This window comes from Centropristis striata, chromosome 6 (genome assembly GCF_030273125.1).
Source record: "Centropristis striata isolate RG_2023a ecotype Rhode Island chromosome 6, C.striata_1.0, whole genome shotgun sequence".
Taxonomy (NCBI): Eukaryota; Metazoa; Chordata; class Actinopteri; order Perciformes; family Serranidae; genus Centropristis; species Centropristis striata.
In genome coordinates, this window is record NC_081522.1 from 10,998,956 (window position 1) to 11,022,876 (window position 23,921).

At 38.6% G+C, this 23,921-nt stretch overlaps 1 protein-coding gene across 4 annotated transcripts in view; it reads right to left on the minus strand.

Annotated features, from left to right (window-relative positions):
* Positions 1–23,921, minus strand: part of eps8l2 (EPS8 like 2) — a 28,692-nt gene that overhangs the window by 3,301 nt on the left and 1,470 nt on the right. Inside the window, exons 2-17 of one of the 4 annotated variants that reach the window (XM_059334524.1) lie at positions 19,518–19,568; positions 19,009–19,055; positions 12,371–12,435; positions 7,491–7,652; positions 6,560–6,709; positions 5,598–5,677; positions 5,356–5,465; positions 5,178–5,251; positions 4,943–5,069; positions 3,684–3,772; positions 3,525–3,599; positions 1,692–1,840; positions 1,448–1,601; positions 1,327–1,361; positions 1,130–1,229; positions 690–809 (exon numbers count right to left, since the gene is read on the minus strand). In XM_059334524.1, the coding sequence (XP_059190507.1) occupies positions 690–809; positions 1,130–1,229; positions 1,327–1,361; positions 1,448–1,601; positions 1,692–1,840; positions 3,525–3,599; positions 3,684–3,772; positions 4,943–5,069; positions 5,178–5,251; positions 5,356–5,465; positions 5,598–5,677; positions 6,560–6,709; positions 7,491–7,652; positions 12,371–12,435; positions 19,009–19,055; positions 19,518–19,552 (1,572 nt within the window). In that variant the 5' untranslated portion in view covers positions 19,553–19,568. Of the gene's footprint in view, positions 1–689; positions 810–1,129; positions 1,230–1,326; positions 1,362–1,447; positions 1,602–1,691; positions 1,841–3,524; positions 3,600–3,683; positions 3,773–4,942; positions 5,070–5,177; positions 5,252–5,355; positions 5,466–5,597; positions 5,678–6,559; positions 6,710–7,490; positions 7,653–12,370; positions 12,436–19,008; positions 19,263–19,517; positions 19,569–23,921 lie in introns of those variants that run through there. The other 3 variants (XM_059334523.1, XM_059334522.1, XM_059334520.1) reach the window with 3 other exon arrangements.

Consider the following 23,921-nt stretch of genomic DNA (forward strand, 5'->3'; position numbering starts at 1 on the left):
TAGTCTAAAAAACAGAAAATAGACATGCTAAAATAAAAAAAGGTGTGCAGCATTCAAATGTTGATGTCAAATTCAACGTTATAAATGAAGCTTCATAGTTTGAACTATTTGGTACAGCATCACTTTGTAGCAAATGTGTTATCTGTTTGTTTTCTAATGATATTTTGTACTCTAAACCCGGATGCAACAATTCCCTGCTGCAAGACAAATTTATCCCCAAGTAGTGATAAAGAAACCTTGACCCATCTCATTACATTACACTTTAGTAAGTGATTGCTTACATTTCCCAGAATTCATTGTGACACCTCTTGACAACACGCCTGAGGTTGTGCAGCTGAGATAAGGATCATGACTGTAGAAGTAAATGAAAGTGATACTGACACTTATTATATGATACAAAGATACAAAAGGCTGAAAAATGTCCTGTGGCTGCATTGTGGTCTGGTCGACTTTAATAGACAAACTGGTATCTTAATTCTGCCGCAAAACAAAGAGTCTAAAATATTTTCTTTGTAGCTGCTGGAAACTGCCCGTGGGAGAGCTAAAAGTAGTATACATTTTTGTACAATGCTATCGGGGGAAAAAAAGAGTTGAAGTGAATCTTTTCCTTCCATACACAGCTAAAGTTTAATGTGTGTTCATCAGAGAAATTTAATTTTAATGCGCTGCATGTAAACACATCGGGGCACCTGGCTGTAGATGGCCCCCGGCTCCTCGATCTTCACGACCTCCAGCATGTTAAACGGGACGAAGCCGGTCTGTCCGCTGCGATTCCGTAGTTTCCACCACTGTTTGTCATCCTCGATCACCTGCGAGACACATTTCACATCTCACTCCACAGCACTGCAAACAGCAATAAAACTCAAGTCTTGTGTAACAAACAAACACACACACTCTTGACCTGGATGCAGGTGAAAATGCTGCGGTGCTGAAAGTGACATTAGTTTATCTTTACAATTTGTTTACAGCAGACACAATCACTGCAAAGTTAAAATGTTTAACTTCACAGAAGTCAATGTTTAATTAGCCCTAGAAGGCTCTGGAATATGTAACATCTACATTTAGTTTAAATTAATCACTATGCGTCAATCTACACATAGATGGCAAGATATTATGAGTCTGTTTGTACCTCGAGGATTTCGTCCTGCAGCACTGACAGCTCGTTGGCATTCCGTGCGACAAAGTTGTAGCAGGGTTTGGCAAATTTGCGGGACATCCCATTGTAGGACCTGTTAATAAGACATATGGTATCCTCCCATCAGTTTGACATGTTTTTTGGACATTCGTAAAAGTGACGCAAAGAGTGTGAAGGACTTCATTACCCACCCATTTGACGAACTTGAGGAATGAGTTCCATAATACTGCAAAAGCAGACAGATTTTTCAGAGGTTATGACTTGTAATCATCGCTACATTGACCCACAGTGGCTACCAAACAAAACCCTTACATCTTTAGCTGAGTGCCTGGTGGGAGACCCCAGTGGTCCCATGGGCCCCTCTGTTTCCCATGAGGCCATCCTGAGGAGCTCAGCAGGCGGCTCCCAGCCATTACGAAACTTTGGGTGATAAGGAGGAGCGCACTGATCCCTCGGCCACTCCGCTCTGCAGGAAGAGGGACAGGAAGGTCAAAAAGTCAGCTTAAAGCTAAACACCAGGATAAATGGGTTGTATAAATGCAGCCATTTTGAATACCTGGGTTTGGTCCACCCTTCCCCCAGCAGCTCAAAGATGGTCATCTCTTTGGGGGTCAGGTGTCCCCGCAGGAAGTCGACAGTGTCTCTTGCGAGGTGAGGGGAGATTATTGACCGCGCCAGGTCAGGACTCCCACAGCTCTGCAGCACCTGTGGACAAAGTTTACTGATCAACTACACACGAGTGATTTGTTGTCTTAAGGAGGAATTACAAATTTTCTGTATCTATAGTACCAGTATGAAAGAAATACTTTTTTAATACCTTGTTTTAAAGAATATATGACACCGTTTTTCCACAAAACTCTTAATGCAAATAAATGCTTTTTCCATCTACAACTGCTACGTGATTATTAGGAGTTGGTTAATCGAGACAAGAAGTAAGTGGTTCCTTTGACACGATAACATAAGTCAAAAGAGCATCAGTTAAACCTCAAATTATGAAAAACAATGTAGAAAACTGGAAATATGTCATGTTTGATTTTTTCATGTATTAATGTGAGAAAGTGTACATCAGATCAGTGTGGAGCAATGAAGAGGCTGTTACCTATGAAACCTGCTACTGTTTTTCATCTCTTCATCAGAGCAGAAGCTTCAGTGGAAGTTAAAGTCACATGCTTCATGTAAGTCATCATTTATTCACTAAATCTGTTTCCAATGCACTTTTGACGCATTTAGCTTTTATTCCTACACCAAGTTATCCACCTTTTTGCAATATTTTAATATTTTTTATTTTATTTCTGGCATTTCTTTTCAGGTTTTCTTATGTGCAAATTAAAACAGTTGGATGGAAGAAAAACAATTATTAATCTTGTCTTAACAAGCAGCTGTGAAAAAACTGTGTTTAAAATGAACATGTTTCCTTTTAGCGTTCCCTCCTTCTTTGGTGTTTGCTGTCATTTCTCTTTTTCCAATTTGCTTTAGCTGAATGTAACAATTCCCCTGAATTGATTGGAGGGTCATTCAGATCATCTGCTGTGCAGGGTGTGTGGACCGGCTCCTAAATAACAATTGAGAGCAGCTTCAGGGTGTGACGAGGCCCATTCTTTAGAGCTTATGAGAGGAAGACAATTGCATGCCCAAGGAATTCTGATCCTTCCTCGGCTTAATGCAGACCTCATTTTGGCAGTTATTGTTAGCCAGAGGTGTTTAGGTCCTGTTAAGACTTCTTTGCCTTCTCTTGCTTTGTGAAGATCTGGCTGAACATTCAATCCAGTTTTATTACTTGAAAGTTTCCCATACTTGATGCTCCAGAGAAACTTTGGCTCATCTTCCAACATAATAGACAACAAACAACATGAGCATCCTGGATAAAATATTGACTGTTAACTGCAGGACAAATCTCTTCATCTAATTTACATTGTAAAACAATTTAAACTGCACATGTGTTTAAAGCTGCTGCATGCTAGGGACTGTGGGGCCACTTTGAATATTACTGCTTTATCTCGACCTTATCAAGGAAATCCATCATGTCCAGAGGTTACTGCACCATATCAACTGGCAGAGCCTAATCACAGCTCTGCGTTTCTCTCCAGCAGTATCGAAGGTGTGGCCCAACACTGCGGCTTGGGAAACCAACATTACGTAAGTGTGGCTGCACCTGAGTCAGAGCTGAAAGCCACGTCGCTCCAGTCTGGTGAGAGTTTAGCAGAGCGGTAGTGGGTGTGGTGCAAGAAAAATCAAAAACAATAAGAGGAATGTTTGATGCCGACAATGGAAATGCTAAACTGCTTTGATTCTGTGCAGTTAAAAAATTTCAGTGTATATCAATCAGAACTTATTTGCATGGATTTAGATGTTTCAGAAAAGTCTGAACAAACAGATTTGTAGCTCTTACCAGCTCCAGAGGGCCGAAGAGGAAATGAACCAGCTCAGATGCGCTTGGATTCTGTATGTGCTTCCTCAGCTTGGCCTGCAGGGGGCGCCATGACAGATACACAATGAGAAAGAGAGGACAGCTGATGAAGAGGAAAGGTTAGGAGCTGTGATATCTCACCAAGAGGTTGAGGGCCAGCTTCAGTTTCTCCAGGCTATCAATGAACTCTGCTTCAGAGGGGGGCTTGGCTCGCAGGGTCAGCATGCCCTCTGTAAACAACCAGAGCCACAATGACCACACACAGACTCCAGAGTTACCAGTCTGCCATCCATACAGACATATTACAGACAGGATGCAGGTTTCACTTACTGGCCACAGTTTTTTAGTGAAATAAAGGTTAGCAGAATAATAATGGTTCATTAATAAACAGGTTTACAGATGAAAAATTCACCATGACCAGAGAGTAAAAGCCCAAAAAAGAATGTGCCACATCAGGGTTTCTCAACTTGTGAAGCCAAAGGTCCCAAAATTCCCACAACCCCAGAAACTAGTCATTTAATATGAATTTTCTGTTATTTTATATCACATTTCGGGAGTATGCTCAAATTGGGTAAAGGTTGTGATATATCAGACCTACTGATTTAATTTAAGTTAAATGACATTTTACAAACACAGCCATCATTACTTGAGGCTTGCCAACTTTTTGATCAACATACAGTATATGTGACCCTACATGGGATTCTGACCCCAAAAGTTGTGAAACAGATTCTCTAAGTAGAGAATTCATCATTGTCAGCACATGTCTGCAGAGTCAGTCACAACACACATTCATGTTACTTATTATCAAATGATGAATATAGCTCTTGCATGAACTGGCATTATAATTCTATTATCATTATGTCAGTGGCATAAAACTGTCCTAAAAAGACAACACTATTGGACAGTAGTAATCGTAACAGGCACTCAGAAATCAACACATTGTTTCTACGTCCCACTGCACAGCGTCACACCACTGTCACTGTTGGGTGGTTAAACATTACTCAGCAAAATGTTACAGTGATACTGTGCAGTCATAATTAGGGGAACAAGCTTTGGCTGCATCTCAAGCCAGCTTTCATACAAAATTTTACTTCCCTGCTTCCCTTTTGGTTTTGCCAATATTTCGATTTTTTTCAGGCAAAGACAACACTGATAATATATTAATATCACCAACATGACAGAAATACAGCAGAACAGCACTCCCAGGGAGTGAATGAGAAGTAATAATATCACCTCAACTGAGCAATGAACCCCAAACTGTTCCCGTGCTACCACACATGCAACTCTGGATGACAGTCCCGGGCCACGGGACACAAAAAGGCAAAAACATGGTGATGTGAGCAATATGAATATATTGTCACTGCATTCATGCCACCACATCAGAAGAAAGGGAGACAGACCTGCTGGTCCTTTCTTCTTATTCTTCTTACTCTTGTTGCGATGGTTGAGCTGAGAAAAGGCCTCTGCTGCCTTTTGCAGCCGTGCTACAAAGATCTCTATGTCATCCAGGGCACAGTTGAGGATTTGCTGAGGGAGACAAATCCCGGGGTTTAGCATGAAGAATAAGGCATTATGAGACAGTGAAAGCAGCTGTGTAATGTAATGACAGGTGTCTGCAGAGATCAAAACGCTCACCACATCCTTCTCAATGCGCTGGGCCAGCTTTTCATGTGACTCTGCGTCATTTTGTCCAGAGGCTCGTGGATCTACTTCAAAACACAGAAAACAATATAAACGCGTCTATTGAATAAAATGTGAGCTTTGTATGTGAAATGTCCTTCCATTTGAATGCATGTGCAGTTTGTCTTCTCACCCTGTGTGTTCATGGCTGCAACACGTCCTTTTGCAGCAGGTGAGGGGCCCTTAGGAGCTGAGGGGGGGAGGATGGTTTCCCTGTGACGCTTCATTTTCTCCTGGTTCACCCTGCAGGAAGAGGAGGAGGCATAGAGACTTTCAGCATCCCAGTAAGCCATCTACTAATTACAGACCAGTGTAACATTCTTCAATGTGTATTTTACTGCAATAATATGTATGTTTGTGTGTGTGTGTTCTCACTTCAGAGTCTGAAGCCTCATTTTCTTTCCATGTTTGTTGTCTCCAATGGCACTGTCTATATCTGCATGAACCATCTCAGCCTGCAGAAAGTGACGAGAGATAAATGAAGTCAAACTTAAAGTTTGCACAGTTTAAAGGCTTACAGTAGTTTCACTGTTAGCCATAGTTAGTGATGTAGAGCCGAGGTCAAACTGAATGTTGAAAGTTTAATATCTCATTGTAAACTGACATGTAGGAACATGCTGTTGGTCTGCATGGTGAGAATTGTTTTATTTCCTGTTTCTGATATTCTGTCATTTTAATATCAATTCTTGAGTTACATATTATCCATTCATATTTGCATTTTTTTTAATCTATGATGAGTAGCTAAAGGAAAACTGTTACTCTAACAACATCCTAAGGAAATCATTATAATAATTTTATGCAACTCATTCTTTGTCTAAAGCATCCTTGAATATCAATTTAGGTGGTTTTATGCAACCAAGATGTGAACTTTTTGCATCTAAACAGCGACAAACAGACCATTTTTGGTGCTTAATTTGTCCATTTGTTTGTTTATGTTTAGTTATTATGCGATCTGTGAAGCTTGCGCTACAAAAGTGCAAAATAAACGTAACTTACTTGCTGTAATAAACATATTTAGAAACACTAAAAGGTGGTGGCATTTTGTCTCAAAACTACATCTTTACGATTTTGAACAAGCTCTGATCCTCAACTATATTTTTTCTGTGAAGACAAAGGTGAGCAACATGTGATAATCCAAAGGTAGTAATATTCTCCCGAGTCAGAGTTTATGAGCCCAATATGATGATCAACAGTTTCTTGTAAACTTTTATTTTTAAAAACACACAAAAATGTGACCTCCAGCAGCAGCTTGGATTTATGAATGACATAAAACACAAAGCCAGCCAATCATGCAGGAACAATTAAGGATGCAAACTGAGCCAAGTCTGTAGACTCACCTCCACCTCATCACAGTGGAAGAAGTGGATGTCAGGTTTGTGCTGCTCCTTGTCCTGACACACCAGCAGCAGCACGGAGGGGTACCGTGTCTGATTCAGGACTGTCTGGCTCATGTGGATGGTGGGGAGAGGGAAGTTTTCCAACTCCTCCTGCAGGAGTACAACACAGGGAAGGGTAAGAGAGGAGGTGGAGGGAGATGAAGATACTATCTGAGTAGGCAAAGTCCTCGGTAAGATTAAACAATACAACAGTCTTCTACTCCACTCGAACAAAATTCCTATTCTTGTGCCTTAAAACTCACTAATTCACTCTAATTTTATATTGTTTGTGTAAGTCTTAAAAGGCAAACTTTAAAAAAACAAAAACATATGGTTTTATGTGGAGTTTTGTGTTTTTTTCTTCTTTTTTAGCTTTTTACAAAGCCAGGATAGCTGTTTTCACCTGCTTATAGTCTTTATGTTGAGCTTAGCTGAAATCTGCTGGTTGTAGCTGTCATCAAACTTTCAGCAAATAAACAGCCAAGCAAATTCCTTCCAAGGCTGTTTAACCTATGAACGGAAGTCTGCAAAAAGGTATTTATTTTTTAATTTAATTGTACCATATTTAATTAAAACTTACTGAGGATTAGAATTTTAGAATTACAAGTTGAGAGACTTCTGAGAGACAGTTTGAAAAAATAATGGTCAAAAGCAATGCACCGAAAGCCATTATATCTTGACATTTAGCTCCAAAAACATTGGATCCCACATTTCCCATAATGCCTCATCATAGCATCTTTTATCAGTTGCTGCCTGGTTATCTTCCAAACTCCAAACCCCCATTGTCTCTCTAATGTAGGTTTTCTTCATGTGATGTACAGTTTGGGATGCTGCAGATCACAAACACACATCTTTGACATTTACTGTATGTTAATATAATCTGCTGCTGTACCTGTGTGTCACAGTCCAGAAGCCTGACCGCCTTGTCGGTGACCTGCAGCAGCATCTCCTGGGTCCAGATTTTGTCTTTTGTATCAAGAAGGACCAGTTTCTTGATAGCATCGTCGACTGTGACAATGGACTCTGTCTTGTCCATAATGAACGTGGAGAGATGCTGAGGGAGAAAACAGTGAGTTGGTAAATGATAAGAGATTTTTGGCCTTCAAGGGACTTTGACCTGGTCTGAATTAAAAACAATGGCTGAATGCTTTGGAAAATTGAAGAAAGTAATTTGAAATACACATTATTTCTAGCTATCAGGCTGTATCGAAGTAATAGTTTTACATTTTTGTAAAAATATTTTTTTTGTTGCAGAGAGTAAAATGAAAAAAAAAAAAACATACCAACAGCAGTCATTTAGCTTAGCTTAGCTTAGCATGAAGACTGAAAACTGGGGAAGCAGCAAGTCTTCCTTTGTCCTACTATCTTTGTCTTACTATCACTTAAGCTCACTAATGCACAAGTTGTATTTATTCTAAAAATAAAAAATAGTAAAAATATAGTATACTGATTTTTAATTAAAAGTTTACATGCAAAGATTAGTGGCAGACAAGTTGCACAAAAAGTAGCTCCGTGATGTTGGATATCATGGGACTGTGATAAATGCAAATACAGACCCAACTGTTCTGATTTAATTAGAAATGTATACCAAGTAAAACATTTTCTCTGTATTCCTCCTTCCTTCCTTTTTTTTATGGCAATATTCCCTTGTTTTATTTTGTTTTTTTATTTATTTTTTGAAACACATTTACATACAAGACATACAAGTAAACAAGGATACTAAGGATAATCATTTAAAAAAAAATATGTGGGAAGAGCAAGTTGAGGAACCAGACCAGCAACAACTCATGCACATCCATCTACACCCACCCCGATGGAGAGGGGTCCAGGCTGCTGCATATTCAGCCCTATTACCCAGACCCCTCTCCACAAAGCGGGCCCTGATGGACCCGCATTAGAAACCTGCATCCCTAAATCGCCCCCATAAAGATAAAAGACAAACATAAAAAGGCATACATATCTTGAATGTATAATGTATAAGCCATTTCCATTTTTAAACTATTAACTCCATGACAGCCAGAACAGAAAAATAGGAAAATATATGGTAGCAATAGAAACGTATGTCTAAAACATTAAAATTAAAATAAAGAAAAAATTATTGATCCTTATCCCAATCTTTTATAATTTTGCCAACCATCTGATTGTGGCTTTCTTTTATTTTTTTATCATAAACTTGGTCAATAAATAATTATGTTTTAGGGACATAATGAATGGTTCCAATTTAATATATTTTTCTTTTTTGAAAATAAAAAATTTCCCCAGAAGCACAATGGTGTTTAGCAACATATTTTGTTCTTCTTGCAAACCCCAAATTATACTGATTGGTGATGATGTTAAGACAAGTCCTTGCTCAGCCAGCCAAACTGTCTCCTTGCTCCAAAATAGAGCCACATCTGGACAGTACCAAAACAGATGTAAGATGTCTTCCTCTTCTTCTCTGCAAAATCTACACATTGTCCTCAGTTATTCTCCAATTTTTTTTTTTTTTTTTAAAGATATTTTTTTGGGCCTTTTGTAGCTTTATTGAGAGAGAGAGAGAGAGAGAGAGAGAGAGAGAGATATTGAGAGTGAAAGGGGAAGACAGAGGGGAAGACATGCGGGAAAGGGCTCCGAGCCGGATTCGAACCCGGGCCGCCCGCTTACGAGGACTGGGCCTCTGTGGTATGCGCTCTACCAGGTGTGCCACCGGGAACGCCCATTCTCCAAATTTTTAACATTTTTTTTGTTGGTAGAATCTTGTAGAAAATTTTAATTTGAAAAGCCCATAAATGGGATGAATAGGATGATTTGTACAAATTCTTAAAGATATTTAACCAAGGAAGCGGTGTATCAAATATATTTTTCCAGTAATCTTGAAAATAATATGGGGAAATTGCTGCATTTTTAGAGGATAAAAAGAAATTGTACATGTCAAGATTCATTTTTATATGTCCCAACCATTTATAGTTTTTAATAGCCGGGCAGCATACACCTAGGTTTGTATTTGGACCAAATAGTGTTGTTTTCCAAGCTGGAGAGATTGCTGAAATCAACTGCAGATACCGTAGTTTTGGACAAAAGTCTCCATACGTTGAAGTAAAGGAATTCTCCTTTATCATCCAATAAGTCATTTACATTTACATTTATCTCTGATTTATTATTTGGTGTAGAAAACTGAAAGTAAAACCACAGAGACAAAGAATTTCTGAAAAAAGGGGAGAGATTAGGGAAAATGTGATACAAGTTTGTCTTTGAGTCTTGACCTGGTTGGAGAAATTGATACAGTTTACCTATTGATGTATCACATTGAGCTATGAATAATTTAGATGAAAACCAGTGTTGATTGTTATACAATCGTTGAATTCACGCACCTTTTAAGGTCATATCAAGTGTTGCAAGACTCTACAGTCCTAAACCACCATTTTCACGTGAACTGAACACATACGTGTGTTTTATTTTGTCAGTTTTACCATTCCAAATAAAATTGAAAATTACTTTTTCGTATGTTTTCATAAACATTGCATCAGGTGAAGGTAAGACTTGCAGTAAGTATGTTGATTATGAAAGTATCAATTAGTTAATTACTGTTACTTTTCCATAGATAGAGAGATCTATGCCTCTCCAGGCCTGAAGGATTTTATTCATTTTTTGGAGTTTTAGCTCAAAATTGATCTTTACAAGGAGCTTTTTTATCTACTGGTATATGTATTCCTAAAAGACTGACAGGTCCATCTGAGCATTTTCAGAGATCCTATTCTAAGGATAGAACATTTGTCATAATTTGGTTTTAATCCAGAAAGTAAAGCAAAAGAATCCAGTAAATCTGGTTTTATATAAAAGGAAGCATCATCTGCATAAAAGGAAGATTTTGATACAAAACCATTAATTTCTAATCCTTTAATACTTGTATTATTTCTTATTCTTATGGATAGCATTTCAATTGAAAGAATGAATAGATAAGCTGAAAGGGGGCAACCTTGTTTCACTCCTTTTGATAGGGTAATTGTGTCAGAAATATGCCCATTATTAATTATTTTACTACAAGGATTTTGATACAATACATGAATCCATTTAATAAAGCTCTCACCAAGGTTATACATTTTTAAACATTGACATATGAAATTCCAATTTATTGTATCAAATGCCTCCTCAAAGTCAGCTACAAATATCAGGCCGGGGAAATTTTCTTTATCATAATAATCCATTATTTCAAGCAGGCGTCTAATGTTATCGCCTATGAAGCATCCTTTCAAAAAACTAGTTTGATCATGATGTATTAAGTCCTGGATGACCTTTTTATTCTAAGTGCTAAACATTTGGCCAAAGTACGTGTATCACAGCAAAGAAGTTTAAGGGATCTCCAATTTTTTTATTTCACAGGGTCTTTTTCCTGGCCCTCAGCATCATTTTTCAAAAGTAATGAAATTAAACCTTCTTTGTGAGAATTTGATTGACAGCCAATATCAAAAGAAAAATTGTAGCATGCCAGCAAAGGAACTTTAATTTCTATAAAGAATGCTTTGTACAAATCCACCGGTATTGGTGGATTGGTAAACTGTTGGTTCCCGCTTCATATCGATCATAGAGTGGAATCAATCTTCTTATCTAACTCTCAGCAAGTAAGCAAATAAGGATTCTCCCAAACTCTTTCTGGAACTGAAGCTGTTAACTGAAATGTATTTTAGACATGTTTTCTTACTGCTATTACCTGTAAAAATATTTGACTCAAACCTTTCCCATGAAGCTTTCAGCTGACAACGTTACTTGGCTTTGTGAATGACTTCTTTGATCTGATGTCAAAACTGCAATATAACCACAACAATAACTCTTTGTGCATGCAACCGCTGCCAGTGTGGCTGTTATCTGTAAATATCTGTGTCTGGGTGATAATGGGGAGGCATTTGCAGAAGTCCAATCGGTACAGAGTCGGGACAACACTATCCCTAACCTAAAGCACCTCTATGACTTCCCAACATCAGCGCTCCTCTGCTGCAATCAGAGGTCCGATTGCTTTATTATGAAAGAGTCCTGTAAAGATGTAATCAAGAGATTGCCTCAGCTTTTATCTCTTGCCAAAAGAACAATACACCTTAACATTTACAGTTAGTGCTTTGCTTTTATCTCTTTTTTTCCCATCATGGTCAGTGACCTTTTTAAAATTATAAATCTGCACAATCGTGGACATGAAGTATAAGATCTTATTTCCTTTTAAGTTGTTTTGTGTTTTAACTTTTTTGTGCAGTTTACAGTAACAGGAATTGTGGATAAAAAAGTGAGGAATGAGTGAGGAATGATTAAAACAAAGGTCCACATATACATTAAATCTGGAGACAGAATGGGGTTTAAATCCACAGAAATACCAGAACTAGAAACAGATTTTTTTATCTGAGTTGCTCATTTTTAGACATATTTTAAAATCTGCTATATTTATTTAAAAAAAAATCATGTCTGAAGCCTTTCTATATCTCCCCAGTCACAGGACAGGCGGACAGGTACCACATCCATTAAATGCAACAAAGCAATAATAATATGAAAAAATGAATTAATGAAAAAGTGAATGAAACATTTAAATAATACAGAATGATGACGCCCAATGCAGGATTTAGGAAATTTCCAATGTCTGTGATCTCTCATAAAGAGCTTTTGTTAATTATGAAACATTAATTATTTATTCAACTTTAATGACAACTAAAAATATTATAATACACGCTGCATAATAAATCCAGTGGTTAAGATTAACATTATAACACAAAACTTTACTTTTTCAAATAACAGTAACAGAGCGGATCTTACCTCTACATGATACTGCGACGTCTCATGCATGATATAATTGGAGTTGGAGTACTTTTTCCTCTGTTCTGTTGAAAACAAAACAAAGACATAAAAAGTGAAAAACTGAGAATCCACCAAGTCCTGTATGCGATCTCGCTGTATATACAACTATGTAAACAGCCAGCAGCGACACTGACCTAAACTCCACATGTTGCACGCTTCAGCAGTCAACAGATGAAATGAAACATATCGTGCGAGCTGAAAGGATCAGCAGGGCAATAAGGAAGAGATAAGAACACGTAATGTGTGTGGTTTTTTTTGTGGTAGACATCCCTGTCAACTACACTGCTAGATATTCACATAAATAGTATATGTATAGTAAGGTGATACATTTGGACACATTATAATGTATTTTACAAAAACTACAGAAGTACAAGTACAAGAAATGGAATACTTATATATAATTAAAATATGCTAATTGAACTTGTGATGTTGCATCTTGTACTGCAATTTTGTGTCAGAGAAGTTAATTATTAAATATCATAATTTGATCATTTGATTTCACCCCTCCAACATTTTATTTTGTTCCCTGTGGGCATCAAATCGCGCTTCATACAGGAAACCAATTAGAGGCACAGATTTACCACAGGGTCAAAGATCAGTGACGTTACTTCGGGACAACACCGTGCTCACTTCCTCATGTGTGGCACAGTATTGTAAACTGTCACATAACTGTAAACTAGTTTGTAAAAATGATGTGATCTTAGCCTGAAATTCTCTCAGCTTTATAACAACCTGTTAGGTGGTATGGAAGGTGAAAGTACCATAGATTGTGACATGTTGAAACCCATACACAGTCCATGATGCTAAGAGTGATTTTAACAGAGATTAAAAATAAAATCACCCCACAAATCCAAATCAAATAGACACCTCTCAATGTCAAATACACTACATACATGCTCTACATAATCATTTGTGTCTGGACACAAACAAAAGATGACAACATCCATCAATTAAATCACTACTTTCGGCTACAGCCCTCAGGGAAAAACGTGTATAGAAAATACTTTGGCCCTGTTTCCATAAAATATCAGTAAGCACAGACAGTTTTTTAAGCCAGCTTTATCCATCAGCAGACAGCAGTTTATATCTATTTATTTAAACTTAGTTCAGTCCTCACCATCGTGTACCTAGTTCTCCTTTTACTGTAATGGAGCTTCTGTTGTGTGTTTTTATGTATTTTAATGCATGCATTTTAATGCACCCTTTTAAATAGAAAAGACAAAGTCATTTCTTTTGTAAGACAAAAGTAGAGAATAAAATATTGTCTCTTCTACTTGTCTTTCAAAACAAAAATTGTATCACATATTCTAAACTCACATCTACTCCTTCTCCCTCATTTAAATCTCCACAATCTACCCGACATTTGATAAATCATCACCTACTAAGTTGATATGGCAATCCTTTTAGCAAACAGTTGCTTATTTACACATCCAACTGTTACGGAGCAACAATATCATTCATTTGGAGTCATGTTTCTGTCCACCTGGTGGAAGTCCAATAATCACTCTCTCTTAGCTGTTTTTAGCCTGACAACTCCTGAGGGAAATATCTGTCTTTTTAACTGCTTAATACTCCTCTATGTTTACCCACTATAGTCTCTAACTGTGTCTGTCTGCTGTTTGGTGTTGAGCAGGAAGTGCACATTGGGATTATGAGTGCTTTTTCATTGAACAGCTGTAGCCTTTAACATCACTTTGAGAGCAGTGAGAGTGAAATAAAACAGTGAAGTTGCAGCAGGACAGCAGAACGATGAGCTGAAGCTGAGGGGATGATTCTCTAGGAGTGTTTGAAGTTTAGAATACAATAAAAAAAATCTAATAAACTGAACTTTTTTTAAAACAGTATAATATATAAGAAAAAAAACTGATTTGGATCAATTAAGTTATAATGTGGAGACCTGTTAAAAGTTTGAATGACACTCGATCTCACTCCATTGTTCACAGCACTGCGTGTACTATTGGCTGGGACAAAGTATTGTCTATAAACAGGCCAATGTTAAATGAGTGTGCCAGTGTGCTCATTGACCTATTTACCAGCTGAATAGTCTGCAGGTAACAATTACGGTTAAATGAGAGCATGTTCCTATCAACTTCACTGCCAGATCTCATATCAGATCTCTTTCTGTCCCCCACCCAACAAAGTCAACATTTTGATGCCACACAGGTTTTTCTTCATATAGCCGTTCACCCATATTTTGTTTTATGTGCTTTATGGTAACAAAAGCTCTGTTGTTTGTATAACACTTAAAATGTGTGTCAAGCCTCTAAAGTACATTCCAATATTTGAATATGTCTACAGATGATTCAATGTGACGTAAACATTCTCCATAGAGCTCCGACTCTTTCGTGTTGTCAGCACCTCTTTAATCCATACGACCGCTGTCACTGTCCAGATGACGCAAACATGTTCCTGCCATTTCCTCTTTGCTGATTTGTTCCTGCTTGGCTCCCCACAGGTGAAACACAAGCGTCAGGTGTCGTACTGAAAGTCGAGCTCGCCCCATGTCTTATTAATGGTCTGACATTTATGCCAATCAATTCACAGCGCTGCAACAGCTTGCAATAAGAGCCACTTAGTAGGCAGATGGGCAGATCCTCGGGGCTCTCAAGAGTCAGTGACCAGGGATAAACATGGCTGCTTGGCAGATTATCAAACCAATACATGACCCAGATCAATCAGACAATCTGACCTCCCAATTAACAGCTTTTAAACAAGTAAAGATCTGACATTTAACACGGCGAAGACAGTAAATCTGATACAATGTCATAAGACTTTTTTTTTTTTTTTAATTAAAGCGATACTATTCAACTATTTTACCTTAAAATATCAGCTTCAAAGTAACTTTGATGCTACACAGAGGCAGAATGGTTGCTCTGCTGTTCCCACTCGGCACCTCAAAAGAATGTTGTTGCATTATGTAACTTTGGTTCCTGGGTAAAATTTCAGCCTTATGCAAAAAGTGCATAAGGCTCTACACCACCAACCATGTCACTACTGGATCATATTTTATTGGGAAAATGTTTTCTGGTTTTCCGTCTGATGGATGGAAAGCTTTACATTGCTTTGTACTGCTCGGAGAAGAAGGTTTTCAGGCCCAGGCTGTGGGTGAATGCTGTCGTAAAGTGTTGCTGTGTCGTACTTGAACTGGAGCAGAGCAACTTGGTTCATCAGCCTCTATGAATATCATGAGGTAAAAAGACAGAAGAGGACATTGACGGAGTTAGCTAAGAAGAGAAAAGGAGAGGGTGACCGAGCAAGAGGCCGCCGGAGCATATCTTGGACAAGTAAGTAATATTAACTGACTTGTTATGCCTTGTGTTGCTGCTTTATATATGGCTGTGTTAGCAAAACTTTCAACTTGTTAGATTTTGATCATAAGTAATGTAATTACAGCAAATGCACATGTACAGATGTCCATAATTATGGACAGTTGCCATTTCTTACATTATCACACAGTTGTTTTAATAAAACATATAAAATCATGCCTGTATTGCAACATAAAAAGGCTGAATGAGCCACCCAGACAACTCAAACAATAAGCATTGTTGAGTGTTGCTGCTTTGTACACAAAGATTTGGCTATACTATGTCACCAGAAAGTATCACATCGACACACCTCACAGCCTGTGTCACCACAGAGTTGTCCTCTCAAACTAATATAAAACAAATGAACGACCACATTCAGAGGCCAAACATGTAAAATTATTCTGTTAAATACAGCAAATGATAACTCTGCTTTAAATTACACTAGAGGTAGTGGATCCTACACAGACATACAACTAAATTTCATACATACATAGTCATTAAAAAAAAAAAATTGGGGAAAAAAGTGAATTTCCACCTGTTAATTCTCCAAGTCTAAATGCTTTTTACCTGCCAGAGATATGTTCCTCAACCACAAACCGATAAACTCAGGAAAGCTGCCAGATGGTCTGAAGTCCAGGGATGATGAATCTGATGTGGCACCTGTCTGCTCTCCCCCAAAGCTGCTGATAACAGATCAGGTGGGAGGACCTGTGCATCATTTGCATCTATCATGTGCTGCCCTGCACTGTGTGGATCACCGGGAGTTTTGCATACAGGAGATTGAGATGGGACTTTAGCTGTTTTTTTTCTCTACATGTTTATTCAGCAGCAGACCTTTATCTATCCAAATATCTCCCACTGTTATGGATGGTGCACAATATTGTCCTCTCTGCTTTGGGAGGACAAGCATGCTGCTGTCATCCTGCAGCGAGAAGGTAGTGGTGACCATCTGCCACACGAGATGAGGCGAGCCAATGAAAAACAGCACAGCCCCGTCACACATACAGTGGGATATTTCACAGAGATCACAAGTGGGTGCATCCTGTGGCTATTTGGATGACTTATGGCACAAAAATATTTCACAGACATCAAGGTACAGAGTCAGATGCTTTGGGAACATCTTGCAACCCTGCAATACCATCATCTGTCATTTCTATATTTGGAACAGTGCAGCCATGCACGAGAGCAGGTTATCCTGTCATACCTCAGTTTAAGTTTTTATCTGTAGCTATGAAAAACCTTACAATGTTCCTTTTTATGTTGGCAGCGTGGAAGGAGGTGCTAGCAGGAGTCAGTGAGCTAATGTCTGAGGCAGCTCAGAGAGGGCCAGATGTGAGTCCACCTCTTCCTTCCACTTTTCAATGCGTCTTTTATTCACCTGCAAAACATGGGCATCTCCACCCTGTTCCAACCACACATTAAAAACAGGCACACCCTGAACTCCCTCCTACTGTAACATGGCATATTTCAGACACACATACTCACACACGCCCTAGCACAAGTATGCACCAGCTAAAATAAAATGTATCATGCCATAACTGACAGATCAATCAGAGCAGCCTGACGATGCAGATATAAACTGAACCCTACAATACCACAAACATACCACAATTAAAAGTATCTATAAAAGACAGCATGAATACAAAACTGCACACAACATGACTACAAAGTGCAGACAACCAAAATCCTGATGCATCTGTCAAAAGTCCCTGCATGCTGTGTAGGCCCGGCACAGAGCTGCAGACTTATGTTCCCTTCAGGAGCCCTGCCTCCCTCCCGTGTCCCTCAGTGTCTGACAGAGGTGTCAGCAGCCCAAACACAACAGGGCCCCTCAGCAGGACCTTGGCCCCCTCTTATCACTGTGCGTTCGTAGGAGAGGACTGTGATAGTCCAGCAAGGCCGCAGGGCTGCAGCAACACGCTGCAGAGTAGGAGAGCTGCAATTCCTGACTAAGTCATTTGCATAACAAATTGAATACTGTTGTGATTTGAAGTAATTACAGTGCTGATTCAAACAGCTTGACTACTGACAGTTTGGAAATGTTTCAAATGACAAAGCAGACGTTATGTACTAAATTCCATTTGTGATTTGTTCCTATTGAAGATGTAAAAGTTTAGAAATGAGTCACGCATATACTTCAGTTTAAAAAAATGAAATCAGCTGGCCACTTTTAACAAATGTTACTCAAACAGGAATTCATATTGTATTTTTGGGGACTATTTTCAGCAGCAGGTTAATACACATTTGCACTAGAGTTATGTGGGATTGACTCAAAATAAACCCCATAATTTTCATTGTTCTTAATTAGGTAACATGTCATCTAGTGCGGCTCATTTATGTTTTTAATAATCTATCAACAACAATGGAGGACAACAATCAGGCTCTGCCTACACAGGCAATATTAGTAGGATAAATCATTTGTAACCTTTGCCAACAAGGTTATGTTTTTTTGCTTGGTTTGTGTGTTTGTTTGTCAGCAGGGTTACGGAAAAAATACTGCCCAGATTTTAATGAAACTTGGTGAGAGGATGTAGCATAGACCAAGGAAGAGTCCATTAAATGTTGGAGCAGATACGAATTACAGGGTGGATACAGTAATGATGAGGCATTTGTGCTGCAGTCATGTAGTGTTGGAGTAATCGGAAAATTTTGCTTTGGACAGGTAAAATTCACATGAATGGCCTTAAAGTAAAAAACAAAACAATTGGAAAGTCGGCAGAAATCTTGGTGCACATTTCATGGCTCACTTGATTCATTTCCATTGTTCTTTGTTGTCATGGAAATGCGGAAACAGCTAACAATGTGATGTTTAAACGCTCAGAGAATACAACACAACTCATCTACCTTGTATGTCGTTTCCACATTACAACATTAAGCTCAAGAGAACAACAGAGGCGGAAGAACAACTTCCCAACTCTTCCGAGGAGCATGTAAAGGGGCACCATTGGCCTTGGAGTGCTCCATTATAGTTGATTTTGTTTTCACAGGATATTTTGACAAGATGAAAAATATAGAATATCATCTGCCTTTGCAGTAAAAGAATAATTAGGGATAAGGAAGAACATACTTTGTAAATAGCGTTCATAAAATTATTCCTTGACAATTAAAAGTGTACAAGCTACTAAATTATCGGCTGCAAACTGTAAACTGTTTGTCGTGACTCATGCTACTGAAATAAGGCCAGGTGTAATTACAGGTGAAGGGCATGTAAAGGCAAAGTCTTGAAAACAGGCCAACAATAAAATACTTCTAACAAGGACAGAGACTTCACACTTCCATGCAGTCACTCACCATAGAGGGCCTTGGCGCTGATCTTGCTGTCCGATCTGGCCACTCCACTGCAATGACAAGAAGAGGAGACTGGGTTACGCTGCATGCTCTTCATCTTCTCTCCTGCACCTCTGGATGTCAGTGTCACAAACCCTCTGAAGCTCCCACACTGTTACTTCTCATAAACACAAGCCCCACACAATAGGAGTGATATACAGCGAGCGGACTGGCCAGCACTGGATGAGATTAGCCTGAGATTCTGAGCATATGGACCAGCCAGGGTGAGAGAGAGAGAGTGGAAAAGGGAGAGAGAGGGGAGGGAAAGAGGAGGTGTGTGGGGCTTGGAGGGAGGCTAGAGCCAGGAACCCAGGCAAAGCAAACAACTCTCAACAGAGCCGCTCTGTGCCCGAGGTCCCTGACCCACACCACCTTCTACATACTGGGTTAGTGATTCTCTCGCGCCTGCGTGACAGCCAAACGCAGCGAAAGGTAAACATGTGAGGGGAAGCAGGAATGTGTGCGACACTCACTTGGCTTGCCTCGACTGAGGTCCCGCGACGCTCATGATTTAAGGCATCCACCTGAGGGGAAGAAACGGAGAGGATGAGAATCAGAGAAAGAAAGAGAGTGGCAGTTAATGAAAGAGTGAGAGAGGGAGGTGGCTGCTGCTGCTGCTGGTGAAGGAGGGCAAACATTTTTCCACCAAGACAAACATGCATTATTTATCCTTTTAAAGGCCATTTTAAAAGCCTGTTGTATCAGCTACCTTTTCATTTTTTTTCTCTCATTTCACTTGGGTAAGCTCTCATATCCAGTCCATTGTGTTAAAGCTTATTCAGGGCTCCTATACCTTTAGCAAAGTGAAATTCAAGCACTTTTCAAGATTTTCCAGCACCTTACAGTTGTGGTAAATTACATCTTTATATACACTACATGCAGCATATGCAGCGTATCCATTAATTCACTTCCTTGTTACATTAAATTAGATGTTATTTTAAAATTATGATTGTATGAGTGGTGGCAAATAAAAGGAAAAGGAAGATTACTATTCCCAAATGTTACACCTGTTTGTAAGTAGTAGGCATCCTTAAAACCTCCTTTTCAATAAGCTTTATGCACCTTGTGCCAAATCCAAGCACTTTTAAAACCTTCAAAACTAAATAAAAGTAGTTTCAAGTTTCAAGTTTCAAGTTTCAAGTGTTTCCAGCAGCTGTAGGAACTCTGCTTATAAAGCTGCAGGTAGTTCATTAAGGTTGTAGATATGGTATGCAAAGTTGAGGCGTAGTCTGCTAAACAGCCTGTTCTTCCACTGTGGCGAGCCAGGTGTTGGGCCTGTACTGCTGGCAGTCTGGGGACTGATCTGGGACAATGGCAGACAGCAGGCTGATATGCACTGTGTAATTAGATCCACTTTGTTGATGCCTACATCTGTATAGCTGCAATTAATTAATTTAGTTGGGTTATACATTCAGCCAAGATAACTATTTGATAATTAGCATGGAGTGCTACGTCTGAATCGGGTTAATGGGAGCAGGAAAGGAGAGAACAAAACTCTCCTACACCTTTCTCTCTAGGCCTGGAGACTTTCTTTTCTGTCGAGGCATGGGCTGACTAGGTTATGTAATGTATATTAGATCCACAGCAGGTAAACACACTGCAGCTAGTTTAACTGCGGACCCTAAAGAGCGGTTACACAACAATGTGGGCTCTGCTTCCTTTCTTTTAAGATCATTTTTACTGCATTAAATAAACCGCTGATAAGTGTTATTGGCTAAAGTCAATTGTGCTTAACACTGGAGATTATAATCACCTTTAACCTCAAGTGACTCCAAGGAGCCACGTACCGCTTTAAACAACCAGTTCAGTTTGTATTATTAATTGGTGGCAAGACGTTTGGCTCCTGTGTCACCAGAAAGCATTGCAAGTGTTCTGCAACAACAACTGACCTCATGTCCGTTCCTCACACTCAAAATGCATTAGCTAGGAATATTTCCATATTGTTTACTAACCATGCAAAATTACATAGGATATATAGGATATGTATTGTTAAAATTATATAAAATTGTCATACATTTTCTATATCATTTTTATAGGGATGTTGAAAAAAACAGCGACTAAATGTCTCTATGTCAATATTTCCGTCATATTGGCACTTCATGTCTGATCCTTGCACATGGGAGTGAAGCTGAAGTGGAGTATGAATATATACTAATACACAATACAGTACTGTGCAAAAATTTGAGGCAGGTGTGAAAAATGTTGTAAAATAAGAATGTTTTGAAAAATAGAAATGTTAATAGTTTATTTTTATCAATTAACAAAATGCAAAGTGAATGAACAGAAGAAAAATCAAAATCAAATTAATATTTGGTGTGACCACCCTTTGCCTTCAAACCAGCATTAGTTCTTCTCGGCATTTTTCACACCTGCCTAAGACTTTTACACAGTACTGTATATCATTAATAGCCTAAATGATATGACCACACAATAAAACCTATTTTGTAGACTCCTGTGTGAATTAAATACTTGACATATAATAGGTACTGGAAAACTTAAGTTCCAGCTAAACACTGACTGTGTTTACATGTATACAACTTAGTAGTGATGTAAAGTGTGATGTTAAAGCAAGACCGCAATCTTCTCATGACATTCCCTTAGAATATTTCACATCAGATTTTCTATGAAATTTAAGTCACTATGTGCTTGTAGAATATGTAATTGTGTATTACATGATTTCATTATGATACACTGAAAGAAGATAAATTATCATATATATATAATATTATTGCTCAGGCCTTGTATGTAATATACAAAACTAGGCTTTACCATGTGGTTATTTGATATAGACTAGATATGTATTGAATTACCAGTAAACATGCTATTACATGATATCTATTATCAAGATATGAAATGACCTGATCAGGAGAAAGAGATTTTGGCCACATTACCCAGCACTACCAGACACTTACATAAGTTTAATTAGACAACCATTTCCTCATGGGATGACCTTTCTGAAGTAATAAACAATTTTTGCATAATAACCAGCAGTAAACTACACACGGTTAAAACTGTGTATGACAGGTTACAGGTGCGGTCACTCAAGCTTATCTCGCAGCAGATCATAAACATAATCGCCCTCAACAGCTAATCTGCTCCTATCTGCTGAAACAAAGTGAGGTCAAATCACAACAACAGCTCTCACAGATATGAACCAAAGTTACTGCACACAAATTATGATTTGTTCACACATGTAGCTCTGTGCAACCGGTTTAAAGGATGAGCTACGATATAAATCTCACTGAGAAATGCAAATGAGCAAAGAAAACTAATCCTATTTACTTTAGTAAGCCTGCACAAAAGATAGACTTCCTCTTTCTGTCCTTATCTCTCTGGTCATCATCCCTCTGCGCTATTGTTCCCTGCCCTGGCTCACAGCCAGGTTTCAGGAGGGAGGTGAACAGGAGCAGGACAGGCTGGGTGTCATGTGTTGTCAACCTCATGGCAAGAGGCCCTCTGCACACCTCTCCTCCACTCAGCTTAAGGTGCTTATTGTTCAATACTGAGAAGCCTTTATTCAGAGGCAATTACATGGTATTAAACCAATAATTAAACAAAAATAGAACTGAGTGTGCAGGACGCTTATCTTACTCATAAAGACAGGTATGTTTCATATTCCATTCAGCCCTTTCTCTAAATTACTGGTAATATAGTTCCATTAACATATTTAATTGGAATGAGGTTAGACAAGTGCTGTCATGTCCATACCACTCTCTGTGACAACAAATAAGTGAAGAGCAACGACAGTAACAATGATTACTTCACTTCAGCCCTCATTTACACAGTCTCATATTTTAAGCTTGTGGTATCAATCATGTGAAATATGTTGGGATTTTCTTTAACATGTTAAATCTAATGTGATTTCAAATTCCTCTTTTTGTCATCCAACAGTAAAAAAAAAACACACTAGGTGCCATATCACTCTAACATGAATTTCTGATAAATAGAGTTCCATAATTGCTAATGTACTGCAACCAGCATCCTTCATGGTTAGCACTGGTCAGTGTATGACCAGAGGCCAGCTTTAAAAAAATCAATATCAGTTGAAGTGTATGCTGTATTTTGAATATTTTCACCTCACGGACACCTCTCTCAGTATGTTTGTGTTATCGCATGACTTTGGTGATTACAAACTAACACCAAAGTCATGCAGTAAAATAAACAAACTAAATGATTGAGAGAACCGTAGACCTGCAACTTCTGTGTTCTTCAAGTTAAATGACTGTTTCTCTTATTGGAGTCTGTTGGCTTTGATGAAACCAAAGATAACGGCTTTAGTTCCCCCCTTTGTATACATAATACACTGATTGTGTATAAGTTCCTCATACAACCCCACTTTAAAACATCCAAACTATCCCTTTAAGTCTGAAACATATTTAATGCCGCACATAATAATTCATCAACACAACTACACATTTAGCTGCCCTAATAACAAACAACTCTAACACATTGCACAAAACACAGACAGGTCACATCAGTTTCAACACCTTTGACAGTGGTAGCTAATGTAATGTGTCTGAAAAAGTATAAACCTGCTGATATGAGCAATCTGGACTTTGCTCCACACTCTTGAGTAATCATTTTGTAAGCCAAAACATTTGCCATATTTCATAGGAGGCCACACAGCCATCTGGCTGAATCACAGTGCATTGCAATGATATATGTGATGATGTTACTGGTTTATTCTTGGTATACAGGTCTATGAATCAGGTCACAAAGAACCGGCACAAGACTAAATCAGGTCAGATTTCACAGATATGATCCCTACATAACATTCAAATAACCCTCCCAACACATGCAGGACAGATAGGCTACTATGTGCCAGGACTAAAAACTACTAACAACAAGACTAGGAAATAATCAATAAGCAATTAGTG